This window comes from Oncorhynchus clarkii, chromosome 3 (assembly GCF_045791955.1).
Source record: "Oncorhynchus clarkii lewisi isolate Uvic-CL-2024 chromosome 3, UVic_Ocla_1.0, whole genome shotgun sequence".
Lineage (NCBI taxonomy): Eukaryota > Metazoa > Chordata > Actinopteri > Salmoniformes > Salmonidae > Oncorhynchus > Oncorhynchus clarkii.
Genome location: NC_092149.1, coordinates 67,022,284 through 67,041,579, shown reverse-complemented (window position 1 = coordinate 67,041,579; position 19,296 = coordinate 67,022,284). Strand labels below are relative to the sequence as shown.

Sequence of the window (19,296 nt, the reverse complement as noted above, 5' to 3'; positions counted from 1 at the left end):
ATTAGCCATGGATAGGGATTTGGACGTGGATTTACTTAATTCTCCGTACTGGCCAATGATTATAAGGGTGGTTCTGATCCAACCATAACTTCATACATTGTGCCTCTGGCCTCAGAGGATGAAAGTTCAACATGTAGCTTGATGTAGTAGACTAATGTCAACTAGCTGGCCTGGCGCATCGTTGCCCATGAAAGGAAATTAGGCTAGCGAGTAAGCATTTTAGCCAGGTAGCCTAGGACAACAAAAACTAAAAGCATGTACTGAATGACAGAGTTATAGACCGTTTAGGCAACATGAAAGAGTAGGATGGCATTGTGTTTCTCTACAAGTAGGGTGAGTCAACATGGTTTTTTTCGTACTTGCACGCACGCATGCAAACACACAGACATAAATCAGTACCATGGACAGCTACATCATATTTAGCTTATGTTTATTGGACTAAATCGTTTGTCACTGTATTAGACTAAGCATAGGTGATTAGATGATGTTGCTTAGATCAGCACTCCTACTCCGAGGTGCTTTGTGTATACGGGCCCAGATCCTCTGAGAAGAGATCCACAGCTCCTACATAATGCTTACTTAGGCACGGTGTGTGTATGTGTATATCCTGGGGGCTAGAGAAGAGGGTAACAAAGAATCATTATTTCTCTCAACAAGGTTTCCTCCATCACAGCTTCTAGGACCTCAGTATTTTTCAGATGTTTTCCTTTACCTTATTAAGTTTCATCTGTATTTAATCTGTAGTCCCTGGGCAGGTAGATAAAATATTGTTTTGAAGACGCTTTTCATTTGTAATCTCTATTCTCTCTCAATGTAATCCAGTATGAAGTTACAGTCTATGGGTAACTTTACAGGCGCTCTAATTGGAAATGTAAGTCAGGCACCTGATGGAGAAAAGCCATTCACTTTAATAGAGGGCTCCTGGGTATGAATATCGGCTATGTAAAACACATAAACAGATAGGATAGGGGACACACGGGACTCATGAACCCTTTCCTGTGTACGTTTCTTACCCCTGACACTCTTTCGTCGTGTGAACCAACCTTTTCATTCTAGTCGGTGGCTGCTGCATAGGCCTACAGTTTGAGCAAGCTGATCTAGGAAAGTAGGCACAAATAAAATCCCAAATCTCTCAACTTTAAAATCATCCAATTATATTATCATATAACACAAAACAAAATTCCAATATTTCTTCTAATAGTTATGTCAAATGACGTACGCTTTTAAAGTTATGCGTGTTTTCCTTGAACTTCAATGTTCCCCTCATAAAAACCACACTGTGGTTATAAGGTGTTACCACACGGTGTACGTGCTGCCAGCTCCACACCGCTCCGCAGCTCGCTGCACCAACTCTTTCCAGTGGCCCCGGGTTGGTCGAGCGGGTGGGGTTTTTCCACCTCAGAGGAGGAAAATAAACATGGAGCAATCATTCCATCACCCGAGGACCAGCGAACAGGCTCAGCGAAGCCTCGTTGAAGCCAGCCATCAGCAGGGGAAGTAAATGTAATCTCTCCAGGGAGAGTATTATACACGCTGGGCCTGGGCAACAAACAGAACAGCAGCAGCACAGAACCTGTCTCTACATCGTCCCAATTATCACGCTGGAGTTTCTGTTATGTGAATTTCATTATCAATGTTCATAAACTTCAATTAATCTACTCAGTCTGCAACCCAGAGTTTGTAAGATTCTGGTTGAATGAAACAGACAAGAGTCCCAGTTTACAATAGTCAAAATGTTTATTCACGAGAGTACTCTAAAATCAAAAATGCAAACCCAGTCTTTATAACACACACAAACAAGTTCAAATCTTAAACTACGCCATGCTCAGACAGTCTGCATTTTTCCACTACAGAGATACATTTAATCTGCAACATGTTTCATAATTTTCTGCAAGCCTAACAGTTTCTCCCCTCCTCGGGTGGAGACAGAATGTCCTGTAAGGAACACAGTATTCCACAGGAGTCTGTCAATAGCTCCTCTTATAATTTGTTTCCCACTTGCACCCTGCTTACATACTAAAAAGGAACAAAAGGTCCTTGTTCTAATTCTGACTAAAACTACACACATCATCAGATTATAGATTTATGATTATAATACATTTCATACAATTATATGGTTTCAGGGTGGAATATTTTTTTGTCATTATCTTAACATTACCATAAACATATAAATAATTTAGTCATTATCTTACCATTACCTTAAACATATAAATCATATGAATTTCTATCATATCAGTTTCACAATTTTAATGGCTATGGTCTGGCCTGTTCACACTTCTACCGAAGATAATCAATTAGGGTCTGTTGCAGCCAGGTAGGTATTGTCTGACGCGAGTAAGGTTACATGGGACAAAAGCAACCATGGATCCAGTTTGGACACAGGTTCAACACATAGCTAATTATTATACCGTGTGGCTCTTTTACCCCTAAAGCCAGAGGATGAGGACTGAAGATGGAAACAGATCAGCCATCTCCAACTGGTCCAGAGGGGTCGCTTGTGGTGATGAGAGATTATGATCTAGTGTGTTCTCTCTGTGATGGTGGTCGGGGTGTACCGTGACAAGGACAGAGAAGACAGAGGTTCCTGTGTGATCTCTTGTTCGGTGGAAGCAGCGTGTCGCTGGTGTCGTCACGGCGACCACGGGCGTGTCCAGTTCCTGGCTGGAGCCACGGAACTGAGTTTGATGTGTTGCCTTTGTGTTTTTATCCCTGAACCATTTCAACTCTCTCTCTCCCCAGCCCCAACATGTGAGCCGGGGATGGCTTTGAACCAGGGCCCTCCCCACCTTCTCCTGAGTCCCAGCACAGGAAACAGGGCTGCTGAGCTTATATGGGAAATGAGCAGATACTGCAGAGAGAAAATATAATTTGAGTCAGGGAATCGTTTTTAAATCATGCATCAATTAATTCATAATGATTCATAATTAAATTGTTGCAAAGACATTATGTGAAATAAAATCATTATCCTTGCAGAATACAGTGATAAAAAGGTGCACTTTATCTGGCCTATAGTTTCAGCTTTCATTGATCATCAGAGAGGATGCAGGTACAGTAGGGCTTGACTGTGTGTCACTCAATGTGCTCTTATGGAAGTCATTTAAATATACATTATGTCTTATAAACCCAGTCAGTAATATGTTTAGGGCAGTGATGGTCAGTGAGGGAGGACAATCTTTTTTCTTATGGGCCATATTTCTATTACAGCATATTGGATGACTGTCATTCATATTTCATTCACCCAGCACAATGTAACATTGATAGGTTTAGGCTACTACAAGATACTCAAATTTCCCCTATACCCATCATGAGATTGCTACAACCTACCCTACGAATTAAAGTTTACGACAGGTCGAGAGCAATCAAGTAGACAGACAGCGACACATTCAATACTGACTTGCACATTCTTGCCTGCATCTAGCTGATCTAGTTGCAAACAAGAGTTCATATTGGAAAAATTCAGGTACCTTTATGCCCGTTTCGTTCCATTTTCTTCCATTTAAGAAATGTTTTTCAACAGAATCGGCGGAATGAATACACCCCTGGTCACACGCTAACACAGAACTAGCAGTCACATATAAACCACATGATCACTTTGCTCATCGTATACATAATTCCTTCCCGCATCTACGCTATCTCCTTTTCTCACCTTCTCCCTTTGCTTGTTGACTTCAGTGCACAATATAACAGCTGTCTGTGCCAGGTGAAAAAAACATCCCTCTCTGAACTGGGTGTTTGAGTAGGCTAAACTATCTAGCTGGATACACTAGCTAAGTCAATTAAAATAATACAGTTGAAGTCAGAAGTCTACATAGACTTAGGTCTACTTTGTGTATGACACAAGTCATTTTTTCCAACAATTCTTTACAGACAGATTATTTCACTTATAATTCAATGTATCACAATTCCAGTGGGTCAGAAGTTACCATACACTATGTTGACTGTGCCTTTAATCAGCTTGGAAAATTCCAGAAAATGTGGATGTACCTGTGGATGTATTTCAAGGCCTACCTTCAAACTCAGTGCCTCTTTGCTTGACATCATGGGAAAATCAAAAGAAATCAGCCAAGACCTCAGAAGAAAATTGTAGACAAGTCTTGTTCATCCTTGGGAGCAATTTCCAAACGCCTGAAGGTACAACGTACATCTGTACAAACAATAGTAATAGTACCAAGTATAAACACCATGGGACCACGCAGCCATCATACAGCTCAGGAAGGAGACACGTTCTGTCTCCTAGAGATCAACGTACTTTGGTGCAAAAAGTGCAAATCAATCCCATAACAACAGCAAAGGACCTTGTGAAGATGCTGGAGGAAACAGGTACAAAAGTATCTATATCCACAGTAAAACAAGTCCTATATCGACATAACCTGAAAGGCTACTCAGCAAGGAAGAAGCCACTGCTCCAAAACCACCATAAAAAAGCAAAACTACGGTTTGGGAAAAAATCGTACTTTTTTGAGAAATGTCTTCTGGTCTGATGAAACAAAAATAGAACTGTTTGGCCATAATGACCATCGTTTTGCTTGCAAATCGAAGAACACTATCCCAACCGTGAAGCACGCGATGGCAGAATCATGTTGTGGGGGTGCTTTGCTGCAGGAGGGACTGGTGCACTTCACAAAATAGATGGCCTCATGAGGATAGAAAATGCTGTGGATATATTGAAGCAACATCTCAAGACATCAGTCAGGAAGTTATTAAATCTGTTTTTATTTTACCTTTATTTAACTTGGCAAGTCAGTTAAGAACAAATTTTTACTTTCAATGATGGCCTAGGAACAGTGGGTTAACTGCCTGTTCAGGGGCAGAACGACAGATTTGTACCTTGTCAGCTCCGTTTTTTTTCTTCCGGTTACTAGTCCAACGCTCTAACCACTAGGCTACCCTGCCGCCCCAAAGCATAGTCAAATGGGTCTTCCAAATGGACAATGACCCAAAGCATACTTCCAAAGTTGTGGCAAAATGGCTTAAGGACAACAAAGTCAAGGTATTGGGAGTGGCCATCACAAAGCCCTGACCTCAATCCTTTACAAAATTTGTGGGCAGAACTGAAAAAGTGTGTGCAAGCAAGGAGGCCTACAAACCTGTTGCACCAGCTCTGTCAGGAGGAATGGGCCAAAATTCACCCAACTTATTGTGGGAAGCTTGTGGAAGGCTACCCGAAACATTTGACCCAAGTTAAACAAAATGCAATGCTACCAAATACTAATTGAGTGTATGTAAACTTCTGACCCATACACTTCTGTGTGTATGTAAACTTAATTCTCCCTACTATTATTCTGACATTTCACATTCTTAAAATAAATTGGTGATCCTAACTGACCTAAAACAAGGAATTCTTACTAGGATTAAATGTCAGAAATTGTGAAACTGAGTTTACATGTATTCGGCTCAGGTGTATGTAAACTTCTGACTTCAACTGTATTTATCTCTCTTTCTTTTGATTCTAATTAATTTTGTAAGAAATGAATATGTTCAAAACTGTTTAACTATTGTCTTTGTCTCTCTTTGAGTTAACTACCAACCACATGTTATGCACTGAGCTAGCTAGCTGTATCTTATGTTTTCAGTACTATATGCATTTTCTGATCCTTTGATTGGGTGGACAACATGTCAGTTCATGCTGCAAGAGATATGTTAGTTGATTGTTGATCATTGCTAGACAGCCATTTTCAATTCTGGCCATAGAATTTCAAGACAATTTAAGTTCAAACTGTTACTTGACCACTCAGAAACATTCAGTGTAATTGGCCTTGTGTTTTATGTTATTGTCCTGCTGAAAGGTGAATTTGTCTCCCAGTGTCTGGTGGAAAGAAGACTGAACCAGGTTTTCCTATAGGATTTAGCCTGTGCTTAGCTGTATTCTGTTTCTTTATATCCCCCCAAAAATCTCCCTGGTGCTTGGCGATGACAAGCATACCCATAACAAACATACCCATAACATGATGCAACCACAGTTTAGGAATATGAAGTGGTGTGATGTGTTGTGTTGGATTAGCCCCACACATAATGCTTTATTTTTCAGGACATAAAGTACATTTCTTTACCCTTTTTTTTTTGCAGTTTTACTTTTGTGCCTTATTGCAAACAGGAGGCATGTTTTGGAATATTTTTATTCTGTACAGGCTTCCTTTTTTTCACTCTGTCATTTAGGTTAGTATTGTGGAGTAACTATGTTGTTGTTGATCCATTCTCAGTTTTCTCCTATCACAGCCATTAAACTAAATGTTGTAAAGTCACCATTGGCCTCTCCTCTCCAGCAACTGAGTTAGGAAGGACGCCTGTATCTTTGTAGTGACTGGGTGTATTGATACACCATCCAAAGTGTAATTAATAACTTCACCATGCTCAAAGGGATATTCAATGTCTGTTTATTCTTTGTATTTATACCCATTTAACAATAGGTGCCGCTCTTTGCGAGGCAAAAACCTTTTTGGTCTTTGTGGTTGAATCTGTGTTTGAAATGTACTACTTGACTGAGGGACCTTACAGATCATTGTATGTGTGGGGTACAGAGATGAGGTAGTCATTCAAGAAGCATCATAAAGCCTATTATTGCACAGTGTCCATGCAACTCATATGACTTGTTAAGCAAATTTTTACTCCTAAACTTATTTAGGCTTGCCATAAGGGGTTGAATACTTCTTGACTCAAGACATTTCAACTTTCATTTTTAATGAATTTGGCATTATGGGGTATTGTGTGTAGGTCTGTGACTCAACATCTACATTTTATCCATTTTAAATTCTGGCTGTAACTCAACAAAATGTGGAAAAAGTCAAGGGGTGTGAATACTTTCTGATGGCATTGTACCAACATAGTCGTGAAGAGGGCACGACAACGCCTCTTCCCCCTCAGGAGGCTGAAAATATTTGGCATGGGCCCTCAGACCCTCATAAAGTTCTATAGCTGCACCATTGAGAGCATCTTGCTTGGCTACATCATCGCTTGGTATAGCAACTTCTTGGCATTCAGCCACAATGCACTAGGGTAGTGCGGCTGGCCCAATACATCACTGGGGCCGAGCTCCCTGCCATCCAGGACCTATATACAAGGCGGTGTCAGAGGAAGGCCCTAAAAATTGTCAAAGACTCCAGCCAACCAAGTCATTGATTGTTCTGTCTGCTACCGCACGGCAAGCGGTACCAATGCACCAACTCTTGAACCAACAAGACCTGAAACGGCTTCTAACCCCAAGCCATAACTCAGCTGAATAATTAGTCCAGATAGCTGTTTGGTTAACTATTGAACTATCAGTCCAGATAGCTGTTTGGTTAACTATTGAACTATCAGTCCAGATAGCTGTTTGGTTAACTATTGAACTATCAGTCCAGATAGCTGTTTGGTTAACTATTGAACTATCAGTCCAGATAGCTGTTTGGTTAACTATTGAACTATCAGTCCAGATAGCTGTTTGGTTAACTATTGAACTATCAGTCCAGATAGCTGTTTGGTTAACTATTGAACTATCAGTCCAGATAGCTGTTTGGTTAACTATTGAACTATCAGTCCAGATAGCTGTTTGGTTAACTATTTAACTATCAGTCCATATTCTAACCCCTTAGTTTCCTAAACAAGACACTTGACTGTTCATTCCTCTTTTTACTCCTGTTAATTTAGAGTCTAGACCCCTCACCCAGCTTCTCTCAATATGTGGAGGTGTGTAGGCTAGCCGAGTAAAGTCTACCCATGTTACAGTTTACTCCTGTCAATTTACAGTTTCAGTTTTACATTTACAGTTTGTGGACAGATTGAGTTCTTCAAGTAGGCTCGGCTTTACAGGGCAGGGTAATACTGTACACTAGGTGTTTGCTGAGGACAATAGTTGTTTTTATACAAATTATTTTCTGATCCTTTATGTGCAAGTGTAGCATGTAATGCTGATTTCATGATAAATGATCTCTTCTTGAACCCCAGACAGACATGGAGTATGTGTTGGTCATGACACCAGCCAGACAATGTTTAATAAAACACTGAAACCAGATTTACAATCACAATTGAAAGGTCGTTAGCATTTCATAGATTGATATATGTTTGTATGTTGTGTATGACGTCAAACCAGTGATGTATAGATCAACAGTTCAGTTTAGAAAAACCCAAAGCACCAAAAACGTCTGTAAGAAAGACGCTTTGTAAATCATCTTGCTACATCTGAGCTACAAAGCATGTGAAACATAAGCAAGCAATTCAAACTTTTTGTGCGAGAGAGATTACATGTAAACCAATCATTATTTAAATATCTCAATGTTGTCATCAATTACATGATATACTCTGTCCTCTAGGATTATTCTGCCGTTTCTTTGCATACTCCAAAAATATACCCTCTCTCCTCTCTTGTTCCTTTTTCTCCTTTGAAATGTGTTTAATCATTTTGTAGGTGAACATTCATTGCAGCTGTAGCCAGATTACAACTCATTTGTGTTTCCTTTGAAGGAAATAAAGCTTAACAGAGCACCCCATCATATTAATGCAGTTTGGTATCTTAAAGACAGACATCCACTTCATCCAATGTGCAGTCTAGCTGCTAGATAAATATAGATATTTTTACTTTAGAGTGCTTCTGATAATTGTGCTTCCCAAATTGCAACCCATTCACCGGGCTCTGGTCAAAAGTAGTGCACTATATACAGTACCAGTCAAAAGTTTGGACACACCTACTCATTCCAGAGTTTTTCCTTATTTTTATTATTTGCTACATTGTAGAATAATAGCGATTACATCAAAACTACAAAATAACACACATGGAATCGTGTAGTAAGCCAAAAAGTGTTATATCAAAATACATTTTAGATTCTTCAAAGTAGCCACCCTTTGCCTTGATGATAGTTTTGCACACTCTTGGCATTCTCTCAACCAGCTTCATGAGGTGCCTTCTTAAACTTGTATTTATGTCCTTCTTAATGCATTTTAGACAATCAGTTGTGTTGTGACAAGGTAGGGGTGGTATACAGAAGATAGCACTATTTGGTAAAAGACCCAGTCCATATTGTGGCAAGAACAGCTCAAATTAGCAAAGAGAAACAACAGTCCATTGTTACTTTAAGACATGAAGGTCAGTCAATATGGAAAATGTAAATAACTTTTAAAGTTTCTTCAACTGCAGTCTGAAAAACCATCAATCGCGATGAGGAAACTGGCTCTCATGAGGACCGCCACAGGAAAGGAAGACCCAGAGTTACCTCTGCTGCAGAGGATAAGTTCATTAGAGTTACCAGTCTCAGAAATTGCAGCCCAAATAAATGCTTCACAGAGTTCAAGTAACTGCGTAAATCAGGCCTTCATGGTCGGATTGCTGCAAAGAAACCACTACTAAAGGACACCAATAATAAAGGAGACACTTGCTTGGGCCAAGAAACACGAGCAATGGACATTAGTCCAGTGGAAATCTGTCCTTTGGTTTGATGAGTCCAAATTTGAGAGTTTTGGTTCCACCCATCATGTCTTTGTGAGACGCAGAGTATCTCCGCATGTGTGGTTCCCACTGTGAAGCATGGAGGAGGAGGTATGATGGTGCTTTGCTGGTGACACTGTCAATGATTTATTTAGAATTAAAGGCACACTTAACCAGCATGGCTACCAGGGCATCCTGCAGCGATACGCCATCCCATCTGGTTTGCAATTAGTGGGACTATCATTTGTTTTTCAACAGGACAATGACCCAAAATACACCTACAGCCTGTGTAAGGGCTATTTGACCAAAGAGAGTGATGGAGTGCTGCATCAGATGACCTGGCCTCCACAATCACCCGACCTCAACCCAATTGAGATGGTTTGGGAGGAGTTGGACCACAGAGTGAAGGAAACAAGTGCTCAGCATATGTGGGAATTCCTTCAAGACTGTTGGACAAGCATTCCAGGTGAAGCTGGTTGAGAGAATGCCAAGAGTGTGCAAAGCTGTCAAAGGCAAAGGATGGCTACTTTGAAGAATCTCAAATATGAAATATATTTATTTGTTTAACACTTGTTGGGTTACTACATGATTCCATATGTGTTATTTCATAGTTTTGATGTCTTCAATATTATTCTACAAAGTAGACAATAGTAAAAATAAAGAAACCCTTGAATGATTAGGTGTGTCCCAACTTTTGACTGGTACTGTAGGTAGTAATAGGGTGCCATTTGGGATGCAGTCATTGTCACTCCTCCAGCAAAGTCCCATGCAAGGCTCCCAATCATTCTCCAACTGTATACCCACACATTTAGCACGATTAAATGAAAATGTTGTTTGTGCAAAAAAAAGATTATGAAAACAAAGAATTAAACAAAAATAATACAAAACAACAACTAAAAAATGATCTACATTCAGCTATGACTTATCTAAATTGTGACAATGGTTAAAAAATAAACGTGCAATAGTGCAATTTCTCAGTTTTCTGTCTGCAAACACTTTTCTTTCCATCTTGTTATGTTGTCCCATATGTCATCCCTTGGGGCTGCAAAATTTCTGTAACTTTCCCCAAATTCCCAGGTTTTCCATAAATCCTGGTTTAACGACTGCAGATTTCCTGCTTATTTCCTCATGATTCCCAAAATCACCAAACCAAGATTTCTAGAAAACCTGGGAAGTTAGAGGAATTTTGCAACCATGTCATCACTGCACAGGGACACGCCTTGGTTGATCAGTGGTGGGTCCGCCGCATATTGCTTCTGCCAGAGTTCCCCCGGCTCTGGTCCCTCAGTACCTGGTCCCAACGCCTCACCTTCCTCCCCATACGGTCCTTCCACTTCTGTGCAATGGAGCCTTCGATGAGCAGAAGCCTACATGTATGACAGACAGGTACAGTGCCTTCAGAAAGTACACACACCCCTTGACTTGTTCCACATTTTGTTGTGTTGAGATTTTGTGACAATGATCAATACCCCATAATGTCAGTGGAATTTTGTTTTTAGAAATGTTTACAAATTAATTAGAAATGAAAAGCTGAAATGTCTTGATTCAATAGTGTTCAACCCTTTTGTTATGGCAAGCCTAAATACATTCAGAAGTAGAAATAAGCTTAACAAGTCACATAATAAGTTGCATGGACACTGTGTGCAATAATAATTGTTAACATGATTTTAAAATGACTACCCCATCTCTGTACCCGACACATACAGATAATTGTAAAGGTCCCCGAGTTGAGCAGTGAATTAAGCACAGATTCAACCACAAAGACCAGGGAGTATTTTCCCTTCATATTATCCAGAAGGGTGGTGGTTGCATCATGTTATGGGTATGCTTGTCATTGGCAAGGACTAGAGAGTTTTTTTATGTTGATAAAAATAAACAGAATGGAGCTTAACACAGGCAAAAGCCTTTAGGAAAACCTGGTTCAGTCTGCTTTCCAACAGACACAGGGAAACTAATTCAACTTTCAGCAGGACAATAACCTAAAAGAACAAGACATATACACTGTGGGTACAAAACATTAGGAACACATTCCTAATACTGAGTTGCACCCCCTTTTGCCCCCAGAACAGCCTCAATTAATTGGGGCTGTGTTGTCGTAATGTGTCAAGAATTCCACAGGGATGCTGGCCCATGTTTACTCCAATGCTTCCCACAGTTGTGTCATTCCTTTTCCTCATTTAACTGTAAGATGTAAATATTGTGTTTTTTATTGTTCCTTGAGGCGGTTGCCATATACCTGTGATGTCCTTTGGGTGGTGGACCATTCTTGATACATATGGGACACTGTTGAGTGTGAACATTCCATCAGTGTTGCAGTTCTTGACACACTCAAATCAGCGTGCCTGGCAACTTCTACCTCCCTAAACCCTTCAATGGTTAATTCTGAAATCCATCTAGATAAACACAAGACACTGCAATAACCTTCACCCTCCACACTGCCGCACCTCACATAGTCAATTCTCTATCAGATACCAAAGGTACCATACTCTGGAATTGTTATCTTCACATTGCCAAAACCTCAATAACTTCAACTCAAGATTGGGGGTCAGCCTGATGAACCAAACTACTCAGTAATCTCCTCCATATAGCCCAACTCTTACATCCACACACACATTTAAACAAAATATGTACCGTTTATTTGGATTTTTTTGTGATTGTTGATCCGTTCATTTGTACATTTGTGATTAGCAGGTTTTGTTATTTGTTTTAACAAGCCTTTTTTATTTTTGTACTTATGTATTGTATATATTTTCTGTGTTTTCATATAAAGCCCTTGTCCTTCCAACCATACCTGCACATCATTTTTTATTTTGTTTTCATCTGTATTGTTGTTTATCACTTTTCTTTGGTGCAAATAAATTAAACCTAAATTAAATACATTTTAACACAACAAAATTGAAAAAAAGCCAAGGGGTGTAAATACTTTCTGAAGACACTATAGGTGGCATGAGTTACAATGTGGTATGAACTACAATAGTCAACTATCCCATGAATGATTGTAGGCTACAGTAGGTCCTACAGCCTTCCTTAATTAAATGAAGAACCGGGTCGGAGTTGTTTACATTTCAATTTCGTCAATTCAGAAAGTACGCTGTGAATTCCATTCCATTTCAGCTCCATTGCTTTTCAATTATGACATTTGGAATTGGAATTGACCGCTATCCTGATGTAGACAATAGTCAACTATCCCATGAATGATTGTTGCTATTAGAGAGCCAGTAATATGACTGGCTCAAGACATACCTGGACCTCTCCTCATTCTCATAACCCATGATGATGTACTCGTCGTTGGCGGTGAGAGGAGGACAGGGACAGCCAGAGTTGTAGTGCAGTGTGACGGTATCACGAGGGATGTTAACAAAGGAAGACTTCAGGATGTCTTTGACCTCCACGATTGCACTCAAGTCATGATTCCTGTTTTTAATCTCCTTCACCCTTGCACGAATCACTGGGAAGAAAACATTAAACATGATTTTAGTTTGTTTGATTATTTTAAAGGATACTTTACATTTGAAGCCTACTTGTTTGACTGAACATATGGGGCCGGTTTCCTGGAAACTAACTAAGCCTAGTCCAAGACTACTTTTGGAGGAGATTCCATTGAGAATACATTTATAGTCCTGGACTAAAAAGCAATCTGTGTCTAGAAAATCATCCTTTAGAGTTTTAGGACAATGATAAAATCATGCATTGTTATAATCAGCTTCTAAGTAACTACATCACTCTCATTCTATAATATGTTCCCACTCTTATGAACTGCAAAAAGAATTGCCTATGAAAATCATTCAGAAAATAGTAAATATGTAATAGCTCACCATAGTTGTAATTATTCTTTAGGTAGGTCTTGAGACCCAGTTTAACTGACTTGCACTTGCAACGATCTGAAACAATAAATGAATAATTTGATACATTGTAGAACATCTGGGATTGAAATAGCCCTATAAATCTACATGTTTTTGAATAGCAAAATGACATTCTTGAAATTCATGTAATGAAAAACATGAGGTGAAAATCTATACCATATTCTAATATAATACTGTTCAGATTATTTTGCACTAAATTCAATAGCCAAACATAATTTTAAAGCTACATTTGCAGTATGTACTAACAGCTCCATGTAAAAGTATCCAAATGTTTGATGAAGCAAAGAAAATGTGATTATTATTTTACCATTGTTGGCTCCTTTACAGTTGACATTGTGAGAATCACTTGGAAAGTCAGGAGTTGATTCTGAATAAAACCAACTATGATGAGAACATTTTCACTCAATAACAGTATTAACTTCACAAGTAGCCTCTAATGTCATAGGCCAGTGTAGTTCCATTTTTTTTTGTCATTTTATAGTGGTAACATAATAAATGGTCATGTTTAATTCACAGAACATTCAAGGGCCACATGCATCTTACCAGGTGAGCATTTTGTGGGGTCCTGATAGTAAGGGTTGTCTAAGTAACAGACAGGGATAAATAAAGTTTACCTATAAGCGGCTGCTGTAGAGTATTTTATAGACTACAGATATTCTCATCGTCATACTTTTTTCCTTTTATCTTTGTCTTTATTATGTGAGTTAGCCTGTATTTATTCACAATACCTATTTCAGAACTACGCTATGGAATCTTCATCATCATAATCCCCCATATCCTACCTGGTCCTTCTGCTTTTACAATGGCCTCAGGTGAGATACAGACTCCCCGGTCGTAGACTGGCAGATCCTCGCAGGCCAAGCTCTCTGGCCAGGTGTGATTATACCGTTTCATCACAGGTTCACAGCCGCATTTCGCACGCTCACACACCGACTTGCAGGGCTTGATAGGGTCGTGTTGGAAGTCAATCGTGCATATTGGGGCGTACATGGCGCACAGAAAGAACAGTAAATCTGTACTACACTGGGTGCCAAGAAGCCCTTCAAACTGCTCAATGGCCAGGACTGCGTTCGCCTGGGTGCTGTGGTGGAGGTGGTTGGGCATTTTCGTCATGTTCCAGGGCATGGACTTGCACAGAGGGATCCGAATGGGCTCACATGCCGCCGAAGACGCCCTGGGTATACTAAACAGACAGGTAACCGCGAGGAAGGAGACGAATAACTCGTGGGAAAACATGATCATCCTCAGTTATATGCTGGCAGTTGGTTTAGGATAAACAATAAATCTAAATGCAATGTCTCGTTATGAAGTCAGAATGGATAAACTTAAAATCGTAATGAAATCCTAAAATATATAGCTAGCCTAAAGTTGTCTGTCTACCCGGACGTGTCTAAACTTTGCGTCACGTAAAAGGAAAGAGGTTCAAACGTCATCTTTTGTGCGTAAAACCAAAATAACCTATTTGATATCGAATTCCTCGTGGACGGTGAAGATTGATTTCGATTTCCAACTGTTTTGTTGCTTATTCCATTGGCGCGTGTGTGATCATATTGCGGGTGGGCTTGTGGCTCCGCTCTCTCTATCTCCTCCTTCCCAGACAAGTTAGCACTGCAGTGATTGCTCGTTGGAATCGGACTGACCTCAGTCTGCGGGACCAGCTTTTTTACCCTTTACAAATTTCCTCTATCATCATCATGCCTGTCTGACCCTCCTCCTACTCCTGATTCAAGCCAACACCAAGCAGGACTGGAGAACTTGCCCCATAGCCTTCTTTGAAAAATATGTACATTAAACTAGTTCTGGGATGGGCAACTGGCGGATCAATTTCCACACACGCAAATATATATATATACAGTACCAGTCAAAAGTTTGGACACACCTACTCATTCAGGGTTTTTCTTAATTTTTGGACACACCTACTCATTCAAGGGTTTTTCTTTATTTTTGGACACACCTACTCATTCAAGGGTTTTTCTTTATTTGTACTATTTTCTACATTGTAGAATAATAGTGAAGACAACTATGAAATTACACATATGGAATCATGTAGCAACCAAAAAAGTGTTAAACAAATCAAAATATATTTTATATTTGAGATTCTTCAAATAGCCACCCTTTGCCTTGATAACAGCTTTGCACACTCTTAGCATTCTCTCAACCAGCTTCACCTGCAATGATTTTTCCAACCGTTGAAGGAGTTCCCACATATGCTGAGCACTTGTTTGATGCTTTTCCTTCACTCTGCCGTCCGACTCATCCCAAACCATCTCAATTGGGTCGAGGTCGGATGATTGTGGAGGCCAGGTCATCTGATGCAGCACCATCACTCTCCTTCTTGGTCAAATAGGCCTTACACAGGCCGGAGACTGTTGGAAATTCATTGCAGGTGAAGCTGGTTGAGAGAATGCCAAGAGTGTTTGAAAAATCTCCAATATAAAATATATTTTGATTTGTTTATCACTTCTTTGGTTACTACATGATTCCATATGAGTAATTTCATAGTTTTGATGTCTTCACTATTATTCTACAATGTAGGAAATAGTACAATAAAGAAAAACCCTTGAATGAGTAGGTGTTCTAAAAGTTTTGACCGGTAGTGTGTGTATTTTTTACAGTGCATTCAGAAAGTATTCAGACCCCATGACTTTTTCCACATGTTGTTACATTTCGTCCTTGTTCTACCATTTATTAAATACATGTTTCCCACATCAATCTACACACAATACCCCATAATGACAAAGCATAAACAGGTTTAAAAACAAACAAATCAGAAAAACCTTATTTACATAAATATTCAGAACCCAGACCCTGCTATGAGACTCGAAATTGAGCTCAGGTGCATCCTGTTTTCATTGATCATCCTTGAGATGTTTCTACAACTTGATTGGAGTCCACCTGTGGTAAATTCAATTGATGGACATGATTTGGAAAGGCTGTCTATATAACACCTGTCTATATAAGGTCCCACAGTTGGCATTGTATGTCAGAGCAAAAACCAAGCCAAGAGTTCGAAGATATTTTCAGCAGAGCTCCGAGACAGGATTGTGTCAAGACACAGATTTGAGGAATTTTACATTTTTAAAATGTTACCTTTATTTAACTAGGCAAGTCAGTTAAGAACAAATTCTTATTTACAATGATGGCCTACTGGGAAACAGTGGGTTAACTGACTTGTTCAGATTTGTACCTTTTCAGCTCAGGGATTCGATATACTAAACAGTGTACAATGGTCAGCATGGAGGATTTTAGAGGGATTGTTTACATTACAAGTTGACCAAGAGGTCATATAGGGTCAGATTGTGAAATAAGATCCAGTATTCACCATTTCAGTGTTCTCTATTTCAGAATGAACTGGATCCATGCAACATTAAGTAAAGTGGAGCAAATTAGTCTTATGAAAGCTTTTTAACATACCTTTTTGTTTAGTTTATCACACATACAGTAAAAGTGGAATAGAGAGCAGATTTAGGATTTAAGGTTTAGATTTGTAGAAGATCAAAGGGACTTCTGATTGACCTTGCCAGCCATTATTAGAATGTTCATGTTTGTTCCTCGTCAAACTGGATCATGGATTGTGTGTGTGTGCACGCGCTCGTTCCTGTGATCATGTGACTGAGGGGTGTTTAACAACATGACCAGGGAAACATCAATGTGAGGGCTGCCTGCCAGGACTCTGTGTTCTCAGGCCATGGGAACACTTCCCCACTAATATTTTGACAGCAAAAAAAAAAAAAAAAAATACACAAAACAACCAAGACCAATGTTGGCCTACATACAAAAAAGGAAACTGTTACTAGGAAAGACCTTAAAGTTCTAAGCACTGAGAAGCAAACTCAATAACACATGACAATCAGGTCAGATGTGAGTCAATTTGCTGCCAATTGTGATAGTTAGAACTGTGGAAATTTCCCTCAACAAATGTCTCAAGTGGAAACACTCAAGTTAAAATTATTGGGCTAATCATAGCAAATCTGTGTGTGTGTGAGTATGTATGGTATTTTGTGTGCAGCTTATATCCTGAAGTGTATTCAAACATTTGAAACAAATGAGACTCTAGGCCAGTAAGTGGATATAGCCTAAGATTTATTTATCACGTTATGGAGGATACACGGTTCATTGAAACATTGAAAACATATAAAAGTGGTAAAAGGAAAACTATGTATAAACATTCAATAAATATGAAAGAATGTTTATTATATACCGTACAGACAGGTACTATGGAGTAGTTATGCCAATGAGGCATTTAGTTAAAAAATTATTCTATGCTTTGTACAAATATCAACCATCAGTTTTCATAATATTTAAGTTTAATACCAACATTTCAGGTTAGCTCCAAATAATATAAGATGCTATGTTTTCTCAACAGTTTGGCAAATATCTCAAAGAAACACAAAAAATGTAAATAACACAAATTCACAAAGATACACATACTGTAATAACCGACAGATAATGATGATGAATATAACTGTGTATCATCATTTTCCAAATATCTGCAATTAGTTTTGCACATTCCCCTTCACCGATAATAGCATTTTTAGTGTTAAGTTTCTAAATATTGAATGGGTTAAAAATTAAGACAATATTCAAAAATTAAATTAAGTAGTAGTGTATTGTCACGGATCATTGTCAACAAAGCTTACATCAGATTAAGTAAACAAATGATTAATTCATAAAACTGTATGAAAAGAAAAACCCTGATCCCACAAAACCAATAATACTATTTTTTTGTTTTCTTTAAGACTGTAAGTTGAAACACAGCACACCCACAATGGTCATATCATCATATAAGACTCATGTTGTCCAAAGCCATATATTTATATTCTCAGTAAAGAGCTCTGGGGCTGCCTGCATATATCAAGCTTCTCAGAGTATAAGTGCTGATCTAGGATCAGGTCTCCCCCTGTCAAGTTAAAGTTATTCATTATGATCTAAAAAGGCAACACTTATCCCAAATCAGCACTCCTACTCTGAGACGCTTGATACATACGGCCCGTGTCTCCTCTTCACTATCTGCATGCTGAACTCCAGACAAGGTGAGGAGTCTCTCACTCGCTCTCTCCCTCTTCTAATCTCTCTTTCCTCTAACCCATTCTTTCCTCTCCTCCTCTCAGGGCTCTCAGGCGGAGGAAGACACACTCTGCTTGTAGACAGCATGGTATGCATTACGGAGCAGCACATAGGGGAAGCAGGACTCCAGAAGGTCCATGGTCAAGAACGGGGACTCCTGCACAATCTGGTAGAGAGAACACATGGATGGATATGGATAGAACCTAAAATAACCACTGTGAGAATGTCTCAAATAGCTTCCCATTCCCTATATATTGCAGTACTTTAGACCAGGGCCCACATACGTCTCTGGTCAAAGGAAGTGCGCTATATAGGGAACCATTTGGGATGCAAACTGAGTTTAATCATACTTTTGTGATTTTGCCTTGTTCTCTATATTATTGAGGCAGAGTAGCACCATTGCTAAGGCATAAGGGTGTGTGTGTTCTATATTATGCCAGTTCCACTACAGGATAAAAACTGTGGGTGATTCTTCCTTCTTTCCACCCTGGTTGTCTTTCTATTCAAAAACCTCCCTCCATTACAATATTCTTCAAAGTCAAGTAATTACAAATCCTACAGACCAGTAAGCCCCCCTGATCAACAGACAATACATGTGTATGCATGACTGCATATGTAACTTTCAATACACAGTCAAATAAAATAGTGCTCTGTTCATTTTCAAGTCGAAAGAGGTTTGCGATTCTCTTTATTTTATTTCTGCTTTGGGCTGGCCAGAGACTAATGAGAATGTTGACCTTAGAACAAGTATATTACATGTGTTAGATGGTAGCTAGATGATGTGACAATGTGTTAGATGATAGCTAGATGATGTGACAACGTGTTAGATGATAGCTAGATGATGTGACAACGTGTTAGATGGTAGCTAGATGATGTGACAACGTGTTAGATGATAGCTAGATGATGTGACAACGTGTTAGATGATAGCTAAATGTTAGTTAGAGGATGTGACAACGTGTTAGATGATAGCTA

General features: G+C 39.3%; 2 protein-coding genes across 13 annotated transcripts in view; both read right to left on the bottom strand.

The window, feature by feature from the left end:
• Window positions 1-7,934: 7,934 nt before the first annotated feature.
• On the bottom strand, window positions 7,935-15,092 carry LOC139402236 (secreted frizzled-related protein 3-like). Of its 6 annotated transcripts, none has more exons than XR_011633250.1 (7): window positions 14,040-15,092; window positions 13,801-13,839; window positions 13,565-13,624; window positions 13,210-13,275; window positions 12,638-12,842; window positions 9,965-10,761; window positions 7,935-8,838 (listed from the first exon to the last, which is right to left on the bottom strand). XR_011633250.1 is itself a non-coding variant. In XM_071146338.1 (6 exons), the coding sequence occupies exons 1-6, from the start codon at window positions 14,497-14,499 to the stop codon at window positions 10,623-10,625; spliced, it is 969 nt and encodes a 322-aa protein (XP_071002439.1). In that variant the 5' UTR covers window positions 14,500-15,091; the 3' UTR covers window positions 7,935-10,622. The 6 variants fall into 6 exon arrangements, 3 of the variants coding, with proteins under 3 accessions (XP_071002439.1, XP_071002452.1, XP_071002458.1); XR_011633249.1 differs by having other exon boundaries at window positions 7,935-8,851; window positions 9,922-10,761; window positions 14,040-14,904; XM_071146338.1 differs by having other exon boundaries at window positions 7,935-10,761; window positions 14,040-15,091.
• Window positions 15,093-17,319: 2,227 nt separating this feature from the next.
• The window catches only part of LOC139401784 (nck-associated protein 1), a 57,637-nt gene continuing 55,660 nt past the window's right edge, over window positions 17,320-19,296 (bottom strand). For all 7 annotated transcript variants that reach the window (XM_071145791.1, XM_071145775.1, XM_071145760.1 and 4 more), the window contains one exon: window positions 17,320-18,490. In XM_071145791.1, coding sequence (XP_071001892.1) covers window positions 18,374-18,490 — 117 coding nt within the window. In that variant the 3' untranslated portion in view covers window positions 17,320-18,373. The remainder of the gene's footprint in view (window positions 18,491-19,296) is intronic.